Source organism: Halichoerus grypus, chromosome 6 (assembly GCF_964656455.1).
Source record: "Halichoerus grypus chromosome 6, mHalGry1.hap1.1, whole genome shotgun sequence".
NCBI lineage: Eukaryota > Metazoa > Chordata > Mammalia > Carnivora > Phocidae > Halichoerus > Halichoerus grypus.
This window is the reverse complement of record NC_135717.1, coordinates 109,484,415-109,505,049: the sequence shown is the minus strand read 5'-3', so window position 1 is coordinate 109,505,049 and position 20,635 is coordinate 109,484,415. Positions and strand designations below refer to the sequence as shown.

The following is a 20,635-nucleotide window of genomic DNA, read 5'->3' as shown; positions in this document are numbered from 1 at the left end:
CTTTGTAGTCTAGCCTCAGCACTATTATCAGAGTGAGTTTTGGCTTTCCTTAGTGTCTCTCAGATACATACCTTCAGAACTTTTGGTCATCATCTCACACCAGTCGCTGTCTCTGGGCCTTCTCTGCTCTTGTACCTGTTCTTGTCTTGGCTTGAAATGCCGTGCCTCCATTACCTCTTCTCTGAAAAACTTTCCCTGATGCCCTCAGTGATTTACTGTGACTAATGTGAGATCATACATCCATTTAATTCATTGAAAATATTTGTTCAGCATATGTACTTTTTGTGAGACTAAGTGGAAGTTATCAATATTAAATTGAGGAAGTTTAGAGCATAATTGAATTTTCATATATTTATATATATTTGTCTTTTTATTTTTTTCTCTAGTGTTCTTTTAAAGATGACAACATCCGTTCCTTACTAAAACCTTTAGAACTGGAACTACAAAAGACAGTCCATACGTACTGTGGAAAAATTTACAAAATATTTATCAAACAGCTAACAAAAAGCATACAAGATCGTTATGATAGACCACCAAAGGAAAGGTGATCCTTGGTGACTGTTAAATCAAATGAATTAAAACAACAAAATATCAGAGGACATGTGTGAAGGAATGGTCTTGGATGAAGTGTTCAGGAAGGAATTATTCATCTTCAGAATAATTGTTTCTCCTGAAGAAGTTAAATGAGTATATATATTCATGTAATGAAGAATAAATTAAAGTCTTGAACTCCAGCAAGAAGACATTTTTGATACCTGATGTTTTGTAATGTTATTTGCTGTCAATACAGTATTGATGAAAATATTATTGAATGGTTTGTAGCCTACAGACTTTGGTTGACTCTTCTCAAGTGAGTAGGAACAGTAGGGGTGTATGGATGGAGAAAATGTACCTCATACACAGTGAAAACATTCAAACTGTGAGTATAGCAATAATTTTATGTCAGCACTAACCTCACTTTAAATGTGTGACAGAAAGTTTACAGGAACAGAACAGGTTCTGTTTCTAAAGCAATGTGATGTAACCGATGTAACCATTGACAATCGATGTGTGCCTTTATACATTTCATCTCTGTTTTAAAATATTCCTGTGACAATCATGTTTAAAATTAGATTATAAGTAAGCTGCATGTTTAAAATTGAGCTATATAAGAAAGTGGGAAAACCGTAAAAATGTTGGAGTTTTAGTCTGTGTGTGTTTGTGAAGTGTAGTATTTTCATTTGTGTATGTTAACCTGTGTTGCCAAAACTCAAATCTGAGATTGTTAAAAAGATATTTTTGGAAATTTTCATCACTTTAAATGAAAATTTTCAGCTTTACTGGGCATTCTGGAAGCAAAAAGTAGCTGATCATAAAGTGAGAACCTAACTAGCATACTTACGTGATTGTGGAAAATGTGATGGACCAAAAGGCATAAGCTATATACTTCCTGTGAACAGTCATTTTAGTTACAATGAAGCAGAAAAAAGTGGTCGATTTAAACTTTTTTCTTCTACCTCAGAATGGCTTTACAAGATACTTTGAAGAAGCAAATGTAGAGAGCCTTACTTTAAGTCAGTTAGACAACGTTCATGGATGATTTGGACTAAGAAGATTGTTATATCTGAGTATAGAAAAAGTAGTTTTGATTGGGTTAATATGCATATCTTCCTTTTTTGAACATCACTTAAGACTTTTTTTTAATCTCAAAGATAAGAAAAATATTACTTCTCTTAGTGTTCTTGACTGCTCTCTAACATGACTACAGATTGAGTACTTAGCATGTACTGTGCTGTGGCAGATATCTCATCTTGTTAGGTGCTACGTGGTTATTCTTCTTTTTCCTTTTTTGGTATCTTAATGCTTAAGTAGAGAAGGAAAAATCATGAAGAAAAAAAAAAACTTATGTGAAAAAAGTGGTGATCGGCTTTATAAAGGTAGAGTGTCCTCTGTGGAGACATGGCATATGCAGAAAGACATGGTCAGTGCAGTTGTCCCCTGTCTTTTGCAGTTCAATCAGGGCAAACAGAGAGGAAGGTGTAAAAAAAGGCAAATTAGAAGTTGATAACCAGCCCAGCACTCTTTGAACAGATGCGTTTAGAGAACACAATCTGTATGTCCTTGGCAGAATGCCATGGTGAATATAAGCACTTGTGAACTGTGCTGATAATTGAGTTTACTGAGTAGAGAATTAGAATCCTAGAATTTTGAAGTTTGGAGGGTATATATAAGATCATTTCTAATGGTCCCCGAAAGAACTTTGCCTGTCTAGATTAGACTCTCGTGGGGAGCTTGTTGAGCATGGATCCCCGGGCTTCCCCTTAGACTTCTTGGATGCTGTGTCTAGGATAGGGGCTGCAAATGTTTTTTTAATGAAGAGATTTTAAAACTACATAAAAGTAGAGAGAACAGTACAGTGGTACTCATCGCCCAGATTAAACATTAAATATCTTACCATATTTGTGTCATGTATTCCTTTTCCCTTCGCTGAAATATCTTAAAGAAAATGCCGAATAGCCTGTTATTTCACTGCTATGAGTGCTTTGGTAACTACAATGACATCATACCTCCTCTGACTTCATTTACTATCCATTCCTAAGCAAATTTCCTTAATTGTCTCCAATGTTAGATTAGAGTGCAAAAATAAGTCATCTTATGATTCTATTTTTAATAAGCATCTCAGATGATTTTGATGTCAGCTAGTTTGGGAAATACTGGGAATCGTTTTGCCAAGTTGAAGTTAGGATACCATAATTCTTGGCACAGTTAGATTATAAATGTGATTCTGAAATATTAGAGGAATTGGGGTTATTGGCAAGATATGAATTTATATTATTAGTAAGTTTCTTAGGTTTAATTTCCTCAGTGAACAGAGAATCTCAGCCCCATTGGCTCTAATAAAGTGGGTTGGGGCTATGTAGTGTGTCGTCATAATTTAATCCAACTGGGCTGTATATCTCTGGTTTCATGTTGTGGCTTATTTACACTGTCACACACTCCACATTGTGGATCAGTTAGAAGGTTTTCGTCTGGTTTTATTCAGACCTGACCTAATTGGGCATTTTACCATAAATTGGGATATGGTGAAAACTTTCTACTTAGGGACTATATTTACCTAAAATTTAGGATATCACAGAAAGTCCATAACAATAGTAAAATGAGTTTTCTGAATTTATCTTTAGAGAAGGTAACTTTTTCTATGAGAATTCTTAAGAAATGCCGGTCTCAGCATTAATGAGGTTAAATTTATAGAACAACTTAGAGAATATATTTCTTTTCATAAAACAGTATATCTATGCAGTTATATAAATTACATTATATATTCTTTGAGTCTTCGTATTAGAACAATTCTGACCTCAGAACTATCTCTGGGCTACAGTATTTACCAAAGTGGAATGACTTTAAAATGTAGTCATACTTCATTTGTATAAAATAGCCATCTTAAAAGAACTTGGAAATCTTTAGAAAATATATATTGTGATTTACATTTTAAAGCAATACATAACTTTTTTTTTTTTCCCCTGTGAAGAATAGTTCATAATGTATAAAGTAACCCAGTTATCTTTTGGACACTTTAGAACCTGAAATAATATTATCGCTTACTCATTGCTCTTTCATTTCGCCTCCTGTCAGATGTTACTGGTATAATGGCAAAAAACCAGTCTGTGTATTATATCTGGATTCTTTTCTTGGATGGGGACCTCAGGCATATCCTTTCACCTTCTCTGTGCCTTAGGTTTGTAAACAATCGATATGCTCTTCCAACCTCATGAGTCTCAGAAGTCGTAAGTCAGAAAGTTACATGACTCAACAGAGATAATGGATCTGAATGCAATCTACACGGCTAATACATGCCACACACAAGCATTAGTGTTGAAGTTCTGTTTTGCCTCCTATACAGATCATTCTGTTTCCTTAGGGTGAATGTTTTCTGACATGTATTATATCTCCAGTAAGAATTTGCTTATATTATGTAAGGAGGAGTTTTTAAGGAAGAGAAAGCAGAGAAGAAAGGAGTGATTATAAATGAATGAGCAAAAAAAAAAAGGGAAGGAAAAGAGAGAAAGTGAGAAAAGTGAGGAAAGAGAAGGGGATAAAAGTGAGAATGGCAAAAGGCAGAGTAAGAGAAAAGATGGAATGAGAGTGGGAAAATCGAGAAGTGGAGGTGGAGAGAAATGCTGTGGAAACTGTCACTTTTTGAGTTGTAGGCCCCCCACCCTGTGCCCCTGTCTGCCTGCCTTCTGTTTTCAGTTCGTGAGGCCCTGCGGGGTCAGGAAGGTACTGGCTTTCATGGAGGCGGCAGCACAACTACTTTGCTTTTGATTCGTCAGTACTAGAGTCCTGTTGCAGTCACTCTACTCACTGATCTAATTTAGTGATAATGATTCAACATTGTATTTCTTGACTGGATCCCAGTCAGTTGTTGGATTATACAAGACTAACCACATGGATGCACAGGGGAGTCCAGGGTGGAGGGGACGGCTCAGTTAGGTTGGAAGGGGCCCCAGGAATCTGTTACAACAGTTTTCCAGATGATACTGATAGGAAGTCAGATTTGGAAATCACTGCCCCACCCCCCCGCCCCCCGCCCCCGAATGGCAGTAAATCACATCTGTTGATTCCTTGGTAGGCATACTTTCAGTGGAACAGTTATAAATGGATTCAAGAGATGAGGAGACAGGAGAAACGCATTGAAGGGAAAAGCCTGAAAAGATACTTTTCAGAAATTTGTATTGTAAGTAATAAATACCTTAATAGTAATCAGAACCTCTTCGAAGTGTTTTAGAAAGATCATGGATCTGTTGTTTTTTTTTTAAATACCTTTTTTGGTTCCTTAGAGTAAATAGAGAAGGATAGTAGTGGTGCAATATGTCAGGTATGGGGCCAGTTACCCATTTATTAAATGTACTTTCAAGTGTCTTAAAACAACAATTGCCTTATTGCATTTTAATATTTAATAAAAGTAGATTAATGATTTGTACTGTAACAGTTATCCCTTTTACATTGCCAAAGCAACCCTTTTTTGCCTCTTAAAGTCTGGCTAAGTTGTTTCAGTGTTTGCTGTTTCCTAATTCACTGAACAGAAAACCAGATTTCTAAAATCAAGTTATATAAACTTAAGTCTAAGAGGTGGCACAGGAATGTTCTGTTTTTTGTTTTTTTTTTAAACTAAAAATGAATATGATGTTAATTCAAATGTCTAGGAATTAGAGAACCATGAGAAGAATATGGAATAGCATGTTGGACTAGGCAATTTAAAATTGATTAAAATAAATGTCGAATTTACTTTTAAATGGAAAACAATGTATTGTCACCTCATTTCTACCAGTAATTCCAAATGTCTAACGGGATTATTTCTTTAGAATTTACATAAACTTGGTTTTTAAACAAAAAAGTGCCTTTCAAAAAATGGGGAAAAAAAAAGAAAGGAAAATTTCTCTTAACTACCAATACTGTGAATGCTATTTGGAGGGTCTGTGGTCAGGCATTTTAATATCAAACTTAAGAACTGATGTGGAGCCTTTGCTTATGTTTGGTTTATATATACAATCTGAATTTGTGAGCATATTCACACACATAACACCATAGCAACTCCTTGTAAAACATGAAGAGAATGCAACAGTGTTATATTCCATTTAAAAAGTAAATTGACTTTGACTATGATGGCAAATAGCTGTTTTCAACTTTGTATAAAATCTCTTCAGGGAATATTGGAATGTTATGCAAAAATACAATTCAGGGCTTGTTGTATACCCACAGAGTATGTCATCCATTCAACACTTAGCAGAACCCACATGCATAATATGCATTGTCATCAGTATTTGAGAGCTGGACCAATGGTTTTTGATGGATGTTATAACAAAAGATCTGTGAAGGAGATCGTGGTTTGTACCTCTTCCCAAAGTAAAAAACTGGAAAAGTTGCAAGTGTTTCAGTTTTTCACAGGCATTTTGCATAAATATATTAATATTTTCAGTAGTAATGGTTCTAAAGCTGCAGGAAGGCATGTTGGTATACTGTGACATGTAGAAATTACTACCTTTAAACTGCTTTTTACCTTAAAATGTTATGATTTTAGGATAATTTGGGTATCTTCCTCCAAGTATTTTGTGTATCTTAAAATTTATTAAAGGGGAATAAGATTCTAGATTTGGGTGTAAACTGAGAATAATGGAAATTGCTTTGTTCTGTATTGGGGGAGTTCAAGTCATCTTTTTCTTGAGAAACTGTATTGCTGTTGCTAAATAAATATGTACTCCATAAATGTTTAATTTCTTCAAATGGCATATCTGAATTATTCTAGCAATCAAAAACAATTTTGGAATCTTTAGGGTTGGGATGCTTGATAACCAGGAGCCTAGGCAGTGGGCAGTTTCTGGAGTGGGTATTTCTGCAGCTGAACAATGTCATCAGGAAGTTAAGTACTGTCTATTTTTCCATTACCATTCTCACCACGTGAGCTTGGTCTCACCACATGGCCCCAGAGTGACCACTAACATCCAGATTGCAATCACAACCAGAGGCAGAAATATGTCTTTTTTGTAAGAGGAAGGTTCTACTTGCTCTCATAGCCATAATAGTATCTGTGCCTAAAACAGTCACTTCGCAAAGGCAATAAAACTAACAGTTTACTCAGACCATGAAGATTTTTTTTTTTTTTTTTAATTTTTTTATTGTCAGACCATGAAGATTTGCCCCAAACTTAAAGATGGCTTCTCCTTGAAGAATGGCTGCTCGGAGGAAAGGGAACAGTTGGTGAGGTAGAAGGGTTGGGAGCTTGGGAGATAGCTACTGGGTAGGCGACAGGCCGTACATTATTTCCGGGCCCAAGTATTTCTTATAATTTCCAGGAGGATCACATTTCAGATTAGAGACAAGCACCTTTTCTGTGCCAGGGTGTAATTTTGTTTGAAAGTTCTCTGTATTGTTACGGTCTCACATTTGGCAGTTTTACATATTTTATTATTTATACAGTGGGTTTTCTAGTCACAATATAAAGGGTTTTAAAAGATTACTGAGGTGATGACTGCTTCCAAGAAGCAGTTCTTTTAAATTCATGATGAAAAATGTATTAATAAATACTTATTAGCAATCTTTATATTTTCAATTAAATCTTTTATAAGTTATAAAATGTCCCCATTGAAACAAAAATTCAAATAATACAGAAGAGAAAAGTATGTGAAGTAATGCTATCCCTATTAAAATACCAACAGCATTTTTCACAGAACTAGAACACATAATCCTAAAATTTGTATGGAACCACAAAAGACCCCAAATACTCAAAGCAATCTTGAGAAAGAAGAACAAGTTGGAGGTACCACAATCTCAGATTTCAAGACATAGGACAAAGTTGTAGTAATCAGAACAGTATGGTGCTGGCACAGAAATAGACACATAGATCCACAGGATGGAACAGAGAGCCCAGAAATAAACCCACATTTATATGGTCAATTTATGACCGAGGAGGCAAGAATATATAATGGGGAAAAAGTCTCTTCAACAAATGGTGTTGGGAAAATGACCAATTTCTTACACCATACACAAAAATAAAATGGATCAAAGACCTAAATGTGAGGCATGAAACCATAAAACTTTCAGAAGAAAGCATAGACAGTGATCTCTTTTTCTTTTTTTTTTTTAAAGATTTTATTTATTCACCTGACAGCGAGAGCAGGAACACAAGCAGGGGGAGTGGGAGAGGGAGAAGCAGGCTTCCCGCCGAGCAGGGAGCCTGATGCGGGGCTCGATCCCAGGACCCTGGGATCATGACATGAGCCGAAGGCAGACGTTCAATGACTGAGCCACCCAGGCGCCCTGACATTAATCTCTTTGACATCAGCTATAGAAACATTTTTCTAGATATGTCTCCTCAGGCAAGGGAAACAAAAGCAAAATTAAACTACTGGGACTATACCAAAATAAAAAGCTTTTGCACAGCGAAGGAAACCATCACAAAACAAAAAGGCAACCTGATGAAGAAGATAATTTGCAAGTGATATATCCGATAAGGAGTTGATGTCCAAAATATAAAAAGAACTTAAGTAACTCAACACCAAAGAACCAAATAATCCAATTAAATAATAGGAAGAGGAGCAGAATAGACATTTTTTCCAAAGACATACAGATAAAAACAGACACACGAAAAGATGCTCAACATCACTAATCATGAAAATGGAAGTTAAGACCATAATGAAATGTCACCGTCCACCTCTTAGAATGGCTAAAATAAAAAACACAAGAAATAAGTGTTGTTGAGGATGTGGAGAAAAAGGAACCCTTGTGCACTGTTGGTGGGAATGCAAACTGTTGTAGCCACTGTGGAGAATAGTATGGAGGTCCCTCAAAAATTTAAAAATAGAATTACCATATGGTTCAATAATCCCACTACTTGGGTATTTACCAAAAAAAAAAAGATGAGAACACTAATTTGAAAAGATCCCCTATATTTATTGCAGCATTATTTACAATAGCTAAGATATGGAAGCAACCCGGCATGTCCGTCTATAGAAATGGATAAACAAGTTGTGGTATGTAGAGATACATAGATTATAAATATATGGAAGAAATATGTATACATACATACACACAATAGAATATTGCTCAGCTACGAAAAAGAATGTGATCTTGCCATTTGCAGCAACATGGATAGAACAAGATATAATACTAAGTGAAATAAGTCAGAGAAAGAAAAATACCATATGATTTCACTCATATGTAGAATTTAAGAAATAACAAATGAACAAAAATAGGAAAAATAAACCCATACTCTTAAATACAGATAACAAACTGGTGGTTGCCAGAGGGGAGGTGGGTGGGAGGATGGGTGAAATTGATAAAGGGAATTAAAAGTACACATACTGTGATGAGCACGGAGTAATGTATAGAATTGTTGAATCACTATATTGTACACCTGAAACTAATACAACACTGTGTTAATTACACTTAAAGTATATGAAATCTTTTGCCATGCACACATATATATAAGACACACAATAAAGGTATGGTTGGATCCTACTTTGCACACTTATACAATTTGACTTTTTTCCACATAATATGATTGTCAATACATTAGATCCACCTCATTCTTTATAGCTGTGTATTTTATAGTAATGTACTTATGTAGAGATTAGCACACAGACTTCTGAAATATAAATGTGTTACATAATGAGTTTTAACTTCATAGTAAACCACTTTGCCCATTTTGCTAGTTAAGTGTAATTTAATTTACTCTAAGGGGCATTAAATTGTGGACAAAAAGCTAGTGTACCTCAGGCATCAAAGTAAATGTCAGATTTTTTATTTTTTTATTAAGATCCCTGAATTTTATTTAGATTATGAAATCATCAAGATAACCCCTATATCATTTTACAGACAAAATATAGTGTTGAAAAACAATAAGCTATTTTCTCTTTTTTTTTCATCTATCTCCATCCCCTATTTCCCCCAGCCTCCTATCCACTTCCCTCCAGTAGCCATCAGTTTGTTCTTTATAGTTAATATTCTGTTGCTTGGTTTGTCTTTTTCCTTTGCTCATTTGTTTTGTTTCTTAAATTCCACATATAAGTGAGACCAAAAGGTATTTGCCTACCCTGACTCTTATTTCATTCAGCATTATACTTTCTAGCTCTATCCATGTTGTTGCAAAATATAATTTTATTTTTTTAATTAAAAGGTTGAAAAATTCTGTATAGTTTATTCAATACACACTAGTAAAATAAGTAAGACTATTTTTGCGAGACTGGCATGTCTGAATATTGTTACTTTAGGGTTGTTCTTCTACCTTTACATTCTTTATTTTTTTAAAAACTACTTTGAGTGGGGTACCTGTGTGGCTCAGTTGATTAAGTGTCTGCCTTTGGCTCAGGTCATGATCCCAGGGTCCTGGGATTGAGTCTCGCGTCGGGTTCCTTGCTTGTCGGGGAGCCTGCTTCTCCTTCTGCCTGCCCTTCTCCCTGCTTGTACTCTCTCTGTCTCTGCCAAATAAATAAAATTAAAAAAAATTTTTTTGGAGTAGTTAGATTTAAAAAAATTTGTGAAAATTAGCAAAAACTGATCTGTTCTTTGCCTGTACTTCAGCATTTAAAATCTATTAATAGGGCCACTTAACTGGTTAAAGAGTTTTTTAAATATTTTAGAACAGTGTGAACAGAAATATGATGCAATCACATGTATAATTTTAAGTTTTCTGGTAACCACAAAAGCAGTAAAAAGCCCTTGAAAATAACTTAATTTTTAAAATTATTTTATTTATTTTTTAAAGATTTTAAGTAATCTCTACACCAAATGTGGGGCTTGAACTCACAACCCTGAGATCAAGAGTTGCGTGCTATACTAAGCCAGCCATTTAATAATATGTTTTACTTAACCCCACATATCCAAAATATTATCATCTGGACATGTAGTCAGTATGAAAATGTTAGTGAGAGAACACATTTTTTTTTTCTTCCTAAGTAGCATGTATTTTTCACATACACCACATCTCCATTTGAACTTGCTACGTCTCAAGTGTTTAATGGCCACTAGTGGCTGGTGGCTACCATGTTGGCTGGTGCAATTCTAGAATGTAAACTCTGAAGGCAAAAACCATTTCTGTTATTACTGTAGTATCTCTGTCACCTAGTACTGTGACTGATCATGGTAGACACTCAAATTTGGTGAATGAATATTAATTCAGAGATGTTTTATAAAATTGTGGATTTTTTGTTTTTGTTTTTGTAAATTTGGAAAAGAGTTTGAATTCTGGCCATTTTATTTATAAAGATATTAAATAAAATTCTATTCCAGAAAAAGGTACACCCTCATTAATAGTGAAAGAAAATCAAACTAGAAGGGGTGCATTTTTTTTAATGTAATGTAAGTTTTTTTTGGTAGTTTGTTTTGTTTTTGAATGAGAGGAAACTCAGTGCTGGCAAGATTATAGTGAATCTACTACACAGAACTACAGATGATAGTATAAGGTCATATGATTCACATACCCTGTTAGTTCACTTTTTGGCACCATTGATGAATCATGCACAAACATTAATCTCAAATGTATAATAAACCTGAGTCTGCTTCCATGGATTCTGGCTTCTCCATGTTACTACAGCTTCCATTTAAAGCTAGGTCCTTCATTTTGCACTAGATCCTATACCCTCTTATGTAATTCAAGGATGTTGTTCCATCAGTTCTTCCCTCTTTACAACCTTTTCTCACTCTACTGGATCATTTCCAGCAAAATTCCTTGAAAGAGTTATCTATATTCTGTTTCCAATTACTCTTTTGTCAAGGTTACCAGTGACTTGTGTGTTCTTAATTCCAATGTCCAATTGCTAATCATCATCTTATTTGACCTATCAGCAGCATTTGGCAGACTGAAGTACCATTCTCTTTCTTTCTCTTTCTTTCTTTCCTTCTTTCTTTCCTTCCTTCCTTCCTTCTTTCTTTCTTTCTTTCTTTCTTTTCTTTTTCTTTCTTTCTTTCTTTTCTTTCTCTTTCTTTCTTTCTTTCTTTCTTTCTTTCTTTCTTTCTTTCTTTCTTTCTTTTTCTTTCTTTTTCTTTCTTTCTTTCTTCCTTCCTTTCTTTTTCTTTCTTTCTTTTTCTTTCTTTCTCTTTCTTCTTTCTTCCTTCCTTTCTTTCTTTTTTTTTAAGATTTCATTTATTTATTTGACAAAGAAAGAGAGCGAGAGAGAGCACAAGCAGGGGGAGCAGAAGAGGGATAGGGAGAAGCAGACTCCTGCTGAGCAGGGAGCCCGATGCGGTACTCGATCCCAGAACCCTGGGATCATGACCTGAGCCGAAGGCAGACAATTAACCGACTGAGCCACCCAGGCGCCCCAGAAGTAACATTTTCATTGAAACACTTTCTTCAGTTGGCCTCCGTTTCATCATACTCTCTGCTCCTCTTTCCTCATTCAACACTTTTTTTCAGTGTCCTTTCTGGCACTCCATTTTCTTCCCACTCTCTTAATATATCTAGAATATATCAGACCTTCTCAGTGATCTCATTCAGTTGATGTCTTTCAAAACATCAACTATCTCCCCAATTTGTATCATCAATCAAGGTGTCTCTCAAATTCCAGACTGTTTTCTACTGCACATTCCTACTTGATATCTCTGCTAAAATATCTAGTATCCATTCCAAACTTAACATATCCAAAACAGAATAGAATCCTTGATTTTTCTCTTAAACCTGCCCTATTTAGAATCTTCTTTACTTAGATGATGATAAATCTATCCTTCCAGTTGCGCAGGCTAAAATCTTGGGAGCCATTCTTTACTTCTCTCGTGTTCATCCACAGTCCACACACAGCCATTAAAAATACTAGTGTATCAACCTTCAAATTAAATTGAGAATCCAACCACTGCTTGCTACCTCGCCTTCTTTTTTTTTTTTTTTTTTAAAGATTTTATTTATTTATTTGACAGAGAGAGACACAGTGAGAGAGGAAACACAAGCAGGGGGAGTGGGAGAGGGAGAAGCAGGCTTCCCGCGGAGCAGGGAGCCCGATGCGGGGCTCGATCCCAGGACGCTGGGATCATGACCTGAGCTGAAGGCAGACGCTTAATGACTGAGCCACCCAGGCGCCCCGCTACCTCGCCTTCTAATCTGCTTGTGTGGGCCGTCATTTTCTGTTACTGAAATTAGTGTAACAGAATCCTAAATGGAGACCCTGATCCCAACAATATCCAGCTACAATTTTCAACATAGCAGCTAGACTGCTCCTTTTAAAAGGTGAAATCATAACATGTCATATCTCTGCTCAACCCTCAGTGACCCACCACCTCACTCATAGTAAAAGCTAAAATCCTTAAATGTCTACAAGACCTTACAGGTTCTGCCAGTCACCTGTCCTCTCCCATTATTTCTCTGATTTCTTTTAATACTCTTTCCTTGCTCATTCTTCTTCAGCCACATTGGCATGCCTGACACACTCTCGACTAGGAGGTTTTGCACCATATTTTCCTTTCTCTGAAAATCTCCCAAACATTTCGCTGGACAACTCCTTCATCTCCTTCAAGTCTTCGGTTAAATGTCAATTCCCAATGAAGCCTACTAGATGAATAAGAGATGGCTGCAAATTTTCTGACAGTCCTCCTATTGAAGAGAGAGTCTATTTCCCATCCTCTTGAATTAAGGATGGTCTATGACTGCTTAGACCAGTAGAGTATGGCAGGCTTGCTTTGGGACTAGCAACTTCTTGGACTCTTAGAAACCAGAGTGTCCTTGTCAGAAGTCTGACTACCCTGCTGTAGAAACCCTCTGGAGACATCCTGAGACCCCACGGGGAAGGTGAGGGTCCCAGCTGAGACCAAGCTTACAGCCATCTCTGCCAAGTCCAGGCATGTGACTGATGTCATCTTAAACCCCCTTGGACCAGTGAAGCCATATTGGATTCTCCAGCCCAACCCTGCCAACACTTGAAAGCCACTGAGTGACTCCAATTGACACCAGGTAGAACAGAAGCCCTGCCCAAATTTCTGATCCACAAAACCCTGTGATATAATAAAATGGTTGTCACTTAAAGCCACTTAAGTTTTGGGATAGTTTGTCATACAATAATAAACAACAAGAACACTTGTACTGACTATCTATCTATATAAAGGTGCAATTTGTACCTGTCTCTACTTTGGTACTTTCAATTCTCTTTACTTTGCTCTATTTTTTTCCCTCCATAATGCTTATCAACTTCTACATGTAATGTAATATATTTACTATGTTTATTATTTATTATCATTCTTTGTCAACAATCCCTCTCCCCATTCACCAGAATATAAACAGGGATTTTTTTTTTCCTATTTTACTCACTGATATAGGCCAGGGATGTAGAAGTGCTCAGTAAATTCTTATTGACTGAATAAGAAGTAATCCACACTTTATCACAGTATATAGAGGATCTCAACAGAGCTGTCCAAGAATGAGCAAGATATTAATTTTGGGAGGGGTCCTCTCAGCCTCTTGGACATGAATGCTTGTTTCCTTCCCCAGATTAGGGAAGGCTGATTGAATATAATAATAAAAAATAAATAAAAAATAATAAATAAAGGCTGAATTAAAAAAAAAAGAATGAGCATGATATTTAACAACTGGCATGATAACCATGTGGTCATACTACAGAAGAAAAAAAAAAAACAGCCTAGAAGAAACTATATCCTAAGGAACAAATTTCACTCAAGTGCTTCATACTATGGAACACCTTATTAAGGTCATGAATTCATTAAGGTAAATCTCAAAAATGAAATAAAAGAGTTGAATGAGATTAAAAAAGAGGCCTAATTGGGGTGCCTGGGTGGCTCAGTCAGTTAAGCCTCTGACTCTTGATTTTGGTTCAGGTCCTGATCTCAGGGTTGTGAGATCAAGCCCCGTTGTCAAGTCCTGTGTTGGGCTCCGTGCTGGGCGTGAAGCCTGCTTAAGCTTCTCTCTCTCCTTCTGCCCCTATCCACGCCCTCTCTCTCCCTCTCTCTCTCTCAAAAAAAAAAAAGAGGCTTAAGGAACAAGTTGAGGATCAAAAGGATGCCATTAAAAATCTGATAAATAAATAAGAAAGGAACAGAAGACAGTTGAGAATTAGCTTGCTGACATAAAGGAAAAGTTTTAGCACAGTGAGTCAAATGTCACTGAAAAAAAATCATCACAATTAGAAAAATGCCAATAGCACCACAGACTAGAAATTGTGCATGAACACATGGAAGAGAAAAAAAGAAAGTATTTAAAGATACAAGAAAATTTCCTTGGAATGAAAACTGTCGTAAAATAATCAGCAGATTGAAAAAGCACATCTTATTCCAGAAAATTTTGTTTCTGAATACTAACAACTAGATATATTCTGGTTAAGTTGTTAAATTGCAAAAACAAAGACAGAGTTCTTCATATGATGTTAGGAAGAGCAGATAATGCTCCCAGAAAAAAAAAAAAAAAGCTATTTTTAGACTTCTATATAGCAACATTCAATAGACTGAGAAAATGTCTACCAACGAATGAAAAAAAAGGGGCCCAAACATTTTATGACCAGACAAGATCTCATTCAAACATAAAGGCAAACATGCATGAACTCAAAAAATTGTAAACCCTTGAGCCGTTCTTGAAAAATCTACTTAGAAATGAAAGCAGTCAATTAACTAATGAATCAACATAAAGACCTCAGCAGGTGGAGACACAATGATTAAAAGAAATTATGATGAACAGTGAATCCGTTCAATATGAAACTAATTGGAAGTAGTGGGGATATTATGATTACATACCAGAATCCAACATAATACACTTTGACAATAATAATGTAATCCGCAAAAATTGGGAGGTGGAAACCAAGGAGGTTGTAGGGAATGTTAGCAGCCTTTACTAATGAGGAGTTTAAAATGTGTCATGAGACCAATCTCATTTTAAATTATTTAAAGTTTTAATCACAGAATTAGGTTAATCTTAATCCTTCATGCAAGGTGTGCTCTAAGTTTTTGTCCATTTGTAGTCTTTCATTCCTTCCTTCATAACATGCATAGTATAACCCTACTTTATAAAAAGTATTTCTAGCTATCCTTCTACCTGTATGTATGTAGAGAAAAATCTGTGAAATGATGTCCACCTGATGTTAATCATAGGTATTTCTGAGGGATGGAATTTGGGATGATGAAAACTTTAACTTCTTTGTCTCCTTTATTTTTATTTTTTTAAAGATTTTATTTATTTGACAGAGAGAGACATAGCAAGAGAGGGAACACAAGCAGGGGGAGTGGGAGAGGGAGAAGCAGGCTTCCCGCCAAGCAGGGAGCCCAATGCGGGGCTCAATCCCAGGAGCCTGGGATCATGACCCGAGCCGAAGGCAGATGCTTAACGACTGAGCCACCCAGGCGCCCCTGTCTCCTTTATTTTTCACTCCTACTAGTCTTTGTCATACTAGACATTCTTTTGAATAAACATGTATCATTTTTATATAAACAAAGTGATTTGAAAAACAGAACAAAATCCGCATGTTTGGTTTTAAAAAACTAGTTTGCTTCCAGTTCTCTGCAAGAAAGAGATCTGGTGACTTTAACAACAAAATGATGATGCAATCAGTGCAAAAACTGCCCGTGTCAGTAGAGGATATAATGTTTCTTTATGGAAAAGGATATTGAAACTTATGGACTTGATTACACAAAGCACAAGATAGCACAGTAAGCTTTCTGGTGGTGGTATGGAGTTTTCAGTCCCAGTGATTTCCATGTGGACACAGAATTTGGATATGACCAGCTGCACTGAGGAAGGATTCTGCAGACCTTACCTTGCCATTCTCACAGGATTTTCACCTTCTTCTTTTCCTCACCTCTTTCTATGCCCTCCCATCTTGACTGTTCTATAGGCTCAAGCTGTGTGTCTGCCCACTCATCAGCCATAAAATAATCCCAGTGTATTTCTGAATGCTTATCAAGAGAATGGATGAAGCTAATGGCAATTTCTCAGGCAGGCCTAGCATCCCTCGAAATAACTCACCTTCAGAATTCTCTGAGGTTAATCCCACAACACCTAAGGAAAATGACAAAGGAAGAAGGAAAATAAAGGAATGAGGAAAGACATAGAAGAAAAATAAAAACAAAGAAATCAAATGTAATATTATCAGAAATAGTAAAATCAAGACTCAAAGTGTAAAATGGGATAAAGGAATTTTTAAAAATAATTTTGTATAGTAATCTACCAAAATATACAATAATTGTTAGTAGCAAACATCATAGAAGATGTTTACATAGCAAAATCTCCCAGAAATATGAGAAATTGTTAAAGCCACTGTCATAGGGTTGATCTTTAATAGACTTCTTTCAGAATTTGCACATCAAAAAGACCAAAAATAAACAGATGTATTTAGAGGATTTTAATAATGTAATAAATAAATACCATGTTTTATATCCATATTATATCCGCATTTATAGAACTTAATGCTGAAAAGAAAACCTTTATAAACTTGTATATTAGGTAGGATTACCTGAAATGAGATTTGGCTATAAGTGAACACAAACCCAAAATAATGGTGACTTGAAGTTAGAAGCTTATTTCTTTCTCACATAAATGTGGGCTGTCTACTATCAATCTCCTTCTTGCCTGCTCCTTTGTCATTCCCTGTAAATGGCTTCTACCAGTGGTGCAAGAATGTCATTCTGGTTCCATCTAGCATGTCTGCTTCTCCGCTAGCAGGTAGGAAGAAATGGAAGGGAAAGAGCCTACTCCCAGCTTTTAATACAACTTCTGGGGAGAATCACAAATTCTTCTACTTACATTCTTTCAGCCCAGAACCTAGTCATATGAACATACCCAGCTGCAATGGAAGTTGGGATATTTTTACATATTCTTCATATGGGCCCAGATGAAAATTGTCGTATCTACTATAGAAAAAGAAGGAGGAGGAGGAGGGGAGGAGAAGAAAGATGAGAAGGAGAAGAACAATTAGGAGGAAAGAAAGAAGAAGGAGAAGAAGGAGAGGAGGAAGAAGAGGAAGGAGGAGGAGAAGGAGGAGAAGAAGAAGAGGAGGAAGGGGACGAAGAAGGAGAAGAAGGAGGGGAAAAGGAAGAAGAAAAGGAAGAAGAAGAAAAAGAAAGGAAGAGGAGGAGGAGGAGAAGGGGAGAATAGATATTGAGGGAAAACAATCACTGAGACACCTTACACATCTGAAAATGTATTTTTTCTACACTTCCTTTGTTGGATGATTTGGCTGGAATAGAATTCTAATTTGGACAACAATTTACCATTTAAATTTGCAAGACATTACTCTATTATCTTTTAATTTTCAATATTGTTTGATTAGAGTTCTCCAGAGACACAGAACATATATATATATGTGTGTGTATATATATATGTGTGTGTGTATATATATATACATTTATTATTAGAGTTCTCCAGAGACAAGGAACATATATATATTTCTTATTTCATATGTATATAAATATGTATATCTTTTTTTAAGAAGATTTTATTTATTTTAGAGATAGAGAGAGAGAGCTCACATGAGCTGGGGGAGGGGCAGAAGTAGAGGGAGAGGGAGAGGGGGGATCTCAAGCAGACTCCTGCTGAGCGTGGAGCCTGACACAGGGCTCAATCTCATGACCCTGAGACTGTGACCTGAGCTGAAATCAAGAGTTAGAAGCTTAACCAACTGAGCCATCCAGGCGCCCCATAAATATATATACATTCTATACATATATAAATTAGGAATTGGCTTATACAATATTGAGACTGAGAAGTCCCATGATCAGCTGCCTGTAAGCTGAGACCCAGGAAAGCTGGCGATGTAATTCAGGCCAAGTCCAAAGCCCTGAGAACCGTGGGAGCTAATGATGTAAATCCTAGTCTGAAAAGGAATCAGAATCTCAAAGAGATACTTGCATTCCCATGTTCATTGCACAATAGCCAAGCTGTGGAAACAACATAAGTGTTCATGGACGGATGAATAAAGAAAGTGCTATATTATATTATGTGTGTATATATATATTCCATTAATATAGACAATAATATTCCATATATGTAAAAAATGGAATATTACTCCGCTTATAAATAGGATATCCTGACATTTGTGACTACATGGATGAATCTGGAGGACTTTATGCAAATGAAATGAGCCAGACATGGAATACTACATGATCTCACTTATATGTAGAATCTGAAAAAATTGAACTAATAGAAGCAGAGAATAGAATGCTGGTTACCAGAGGCTAGAGCGTGGAGGAAATGGAGAGGTGTGGATCAGAGAGTACAAAGTTTCAGTTATAAGATGAATAAGTTTTGGGGATCTAAGTTACGTCCTGGTGACTATAGTGAATAATACTGTATTGTATGCTTGAAATTTGCTGAGAGAGTAGATCTGAAGTGTTTCTATCACATACACACACTAATTGGTAACCATGAGAGGTGATGAATATACTAAGGCTTGATTGTGGCAGTCATTTCACAGTGTAAGTATATATAAAAAAATCATATTGTACACCTTAAATATGGTATTTGTCTTTGTAAGCTATACCTCCATAAATCTGGGGAAAAGAATCCCAGTCCATGAACAGAAGATAAGACGAGTTGTCTCAGCTCAGGTAGCGAGGCAGGAAAAAAGAGAGCAAATTCCTCCTTCTTCTGCCTTTTGTTCCATTCAGGAGCTCAATGGAACGGGTGATAGCCACTGACACTGGGGAGGGCACTCTGCTTTACTGAGTCCACCAACTCAAAGGCTAATCTCATCCAGAAGCATCCTCACAGACACACCCAGAAAAAATGTTTAATCTGGGGACCTCTTGGCTCAGTCGAGTTGATATATAAAGTTAACCATCACGTTGTTGAGATGTCTGATGGAACTCTAATTCTTGAGCTCCTGTATGTGGCCTGATTTTCTTTCTTGAAATTGTTAGGATCTCTTTTATGAAGGTCATTTTTCTTTCATTCTGCTGGGTGATTTTCCTTGGAGTTCTGAAGTTTCATGATGATGCACCTTAGTGTTCACACACTTTCTCCCTTCAGAGTGCAGTTTGCTTAGTAATATTTTGATTTGGACATTTGGTCTTTCATTTCTTGAAGGAAATTGTCTTGAATACTTTCTTTGCGCCTTTTTTTTTTTCTCTTTTTTTTCTCTTTGCGCCTTTTATCTCTCATAGTTTTAATGTCCAATAATAGTTTTTTGCTCTCCAAATGTTCCTTTTAATAGCATCTTGTTCTTGTTTCAAAGACACACTATTTTTTTTTTTTAAGATTTTATTTATTTATTTGAGAGAGAGAGCATGAGCGGGGGTGGAGGAGCAGAGGGAGAGGGAGAAGCAGACTCCCCACTGAGCAGGGAGCCTGATGACATGGGGCTCGATCCCAGGACCCTGGGATCATGACCTGAGCCGAAGGCAGATGCTTAACAGACTGAGCCACCCAGGCGCCCCTAAAGTTACGCTCTTTTACCTCCCCAAGGACATTAATGATTTTACATTAGGTCAGTCACAAAGTTTCTTTTTATTCTTTGTTTTGGTTTTTCACGTTAGATCGAATCTGTCTAATGTCTGGTGATCTTTGACCATCTTCCGTATTTAATATGGAAGTACCTAAAAGTTGAGTGGAAGCTGTGTGCATGGGTGGGGTCTATCACCTGATGGGCTTTACTATAGGTAATCTGGGCTATTTTTTGACACCTGATTATCTGAGTATCTATAGGTCTTTTTCTGAGGCTGGTCAGATTCCTGCTGAAAGAATCTTCGTTTATATGGCTAGAGCATCACTGCAGGGTTGTGGCATCTAAGTCAGAGAAGGGGGCTATTTTTCACTTAGTTTACACCCCGCCTGTAAAGTACCCCTCATTGTCAGTTGAGGCTAATGTACTCAAATTCAGTCTTTTTTGCACAAACTCTCTCCAGGCTCCCGCCACCAGGGAGGAATGACATTGTGCAGAGGTACAGGGTTGAGGATTGGCATGGGGCTTTAGGGTCTGAGGGCTTCAGCTAATTCCCTTTTGTTGAATCAGTTCCCTACTTTCAGTTGCACCTTGTACTCCATCCAGTTCCTGGTATTTCCCCCAGATTCTTTGATTCAAGGCGCTTATTTCTGGGCTTTCCCCACTGCATGCTTACATTTCAGCAAAGAAAATGGTCAGTAACTCCTTGTCCATTTGCTTTCCGGCTCTCAACTTTGTTGCCGCTTTCAACTCCTTTCCTGTTCTTTTATCATGTGGGTTTATGCCTTTCTTGTTTT

The 20,635-nt window shown here is 36.6% G+C and overlaps 1 protein-coding gene across 3 annotated transcripts in view; it reads left to right on the top strand.

Moving 5' to 3' along the window:
• GXYLT1 (glucoside xylosyltransferase 1) overlaps positions 1 to 6,255 on the top strand; it is a 46,427-nt gene extending 40,172 nt beyond the window's left edge. For all 3 annotated transcript variants that reach the window (XM_036065590.2, XM_036065589.2, XM_036065588.2), the window contains one exon: positions 387 to 6,255. In XM_036065590.2, the coding sequence (XP_035921483.1) occupies positions 387 to 548 (162 nt within the window). In that variant the 3' untranslated portion in view covers positions 549 to 6,255. The remainder of the gene's footprint in view (positions 1 to 386) is intronic.
• The last annotated feature ends 14,380 nt before the right edge of the window (positions 6,256 to 20,635 follow it).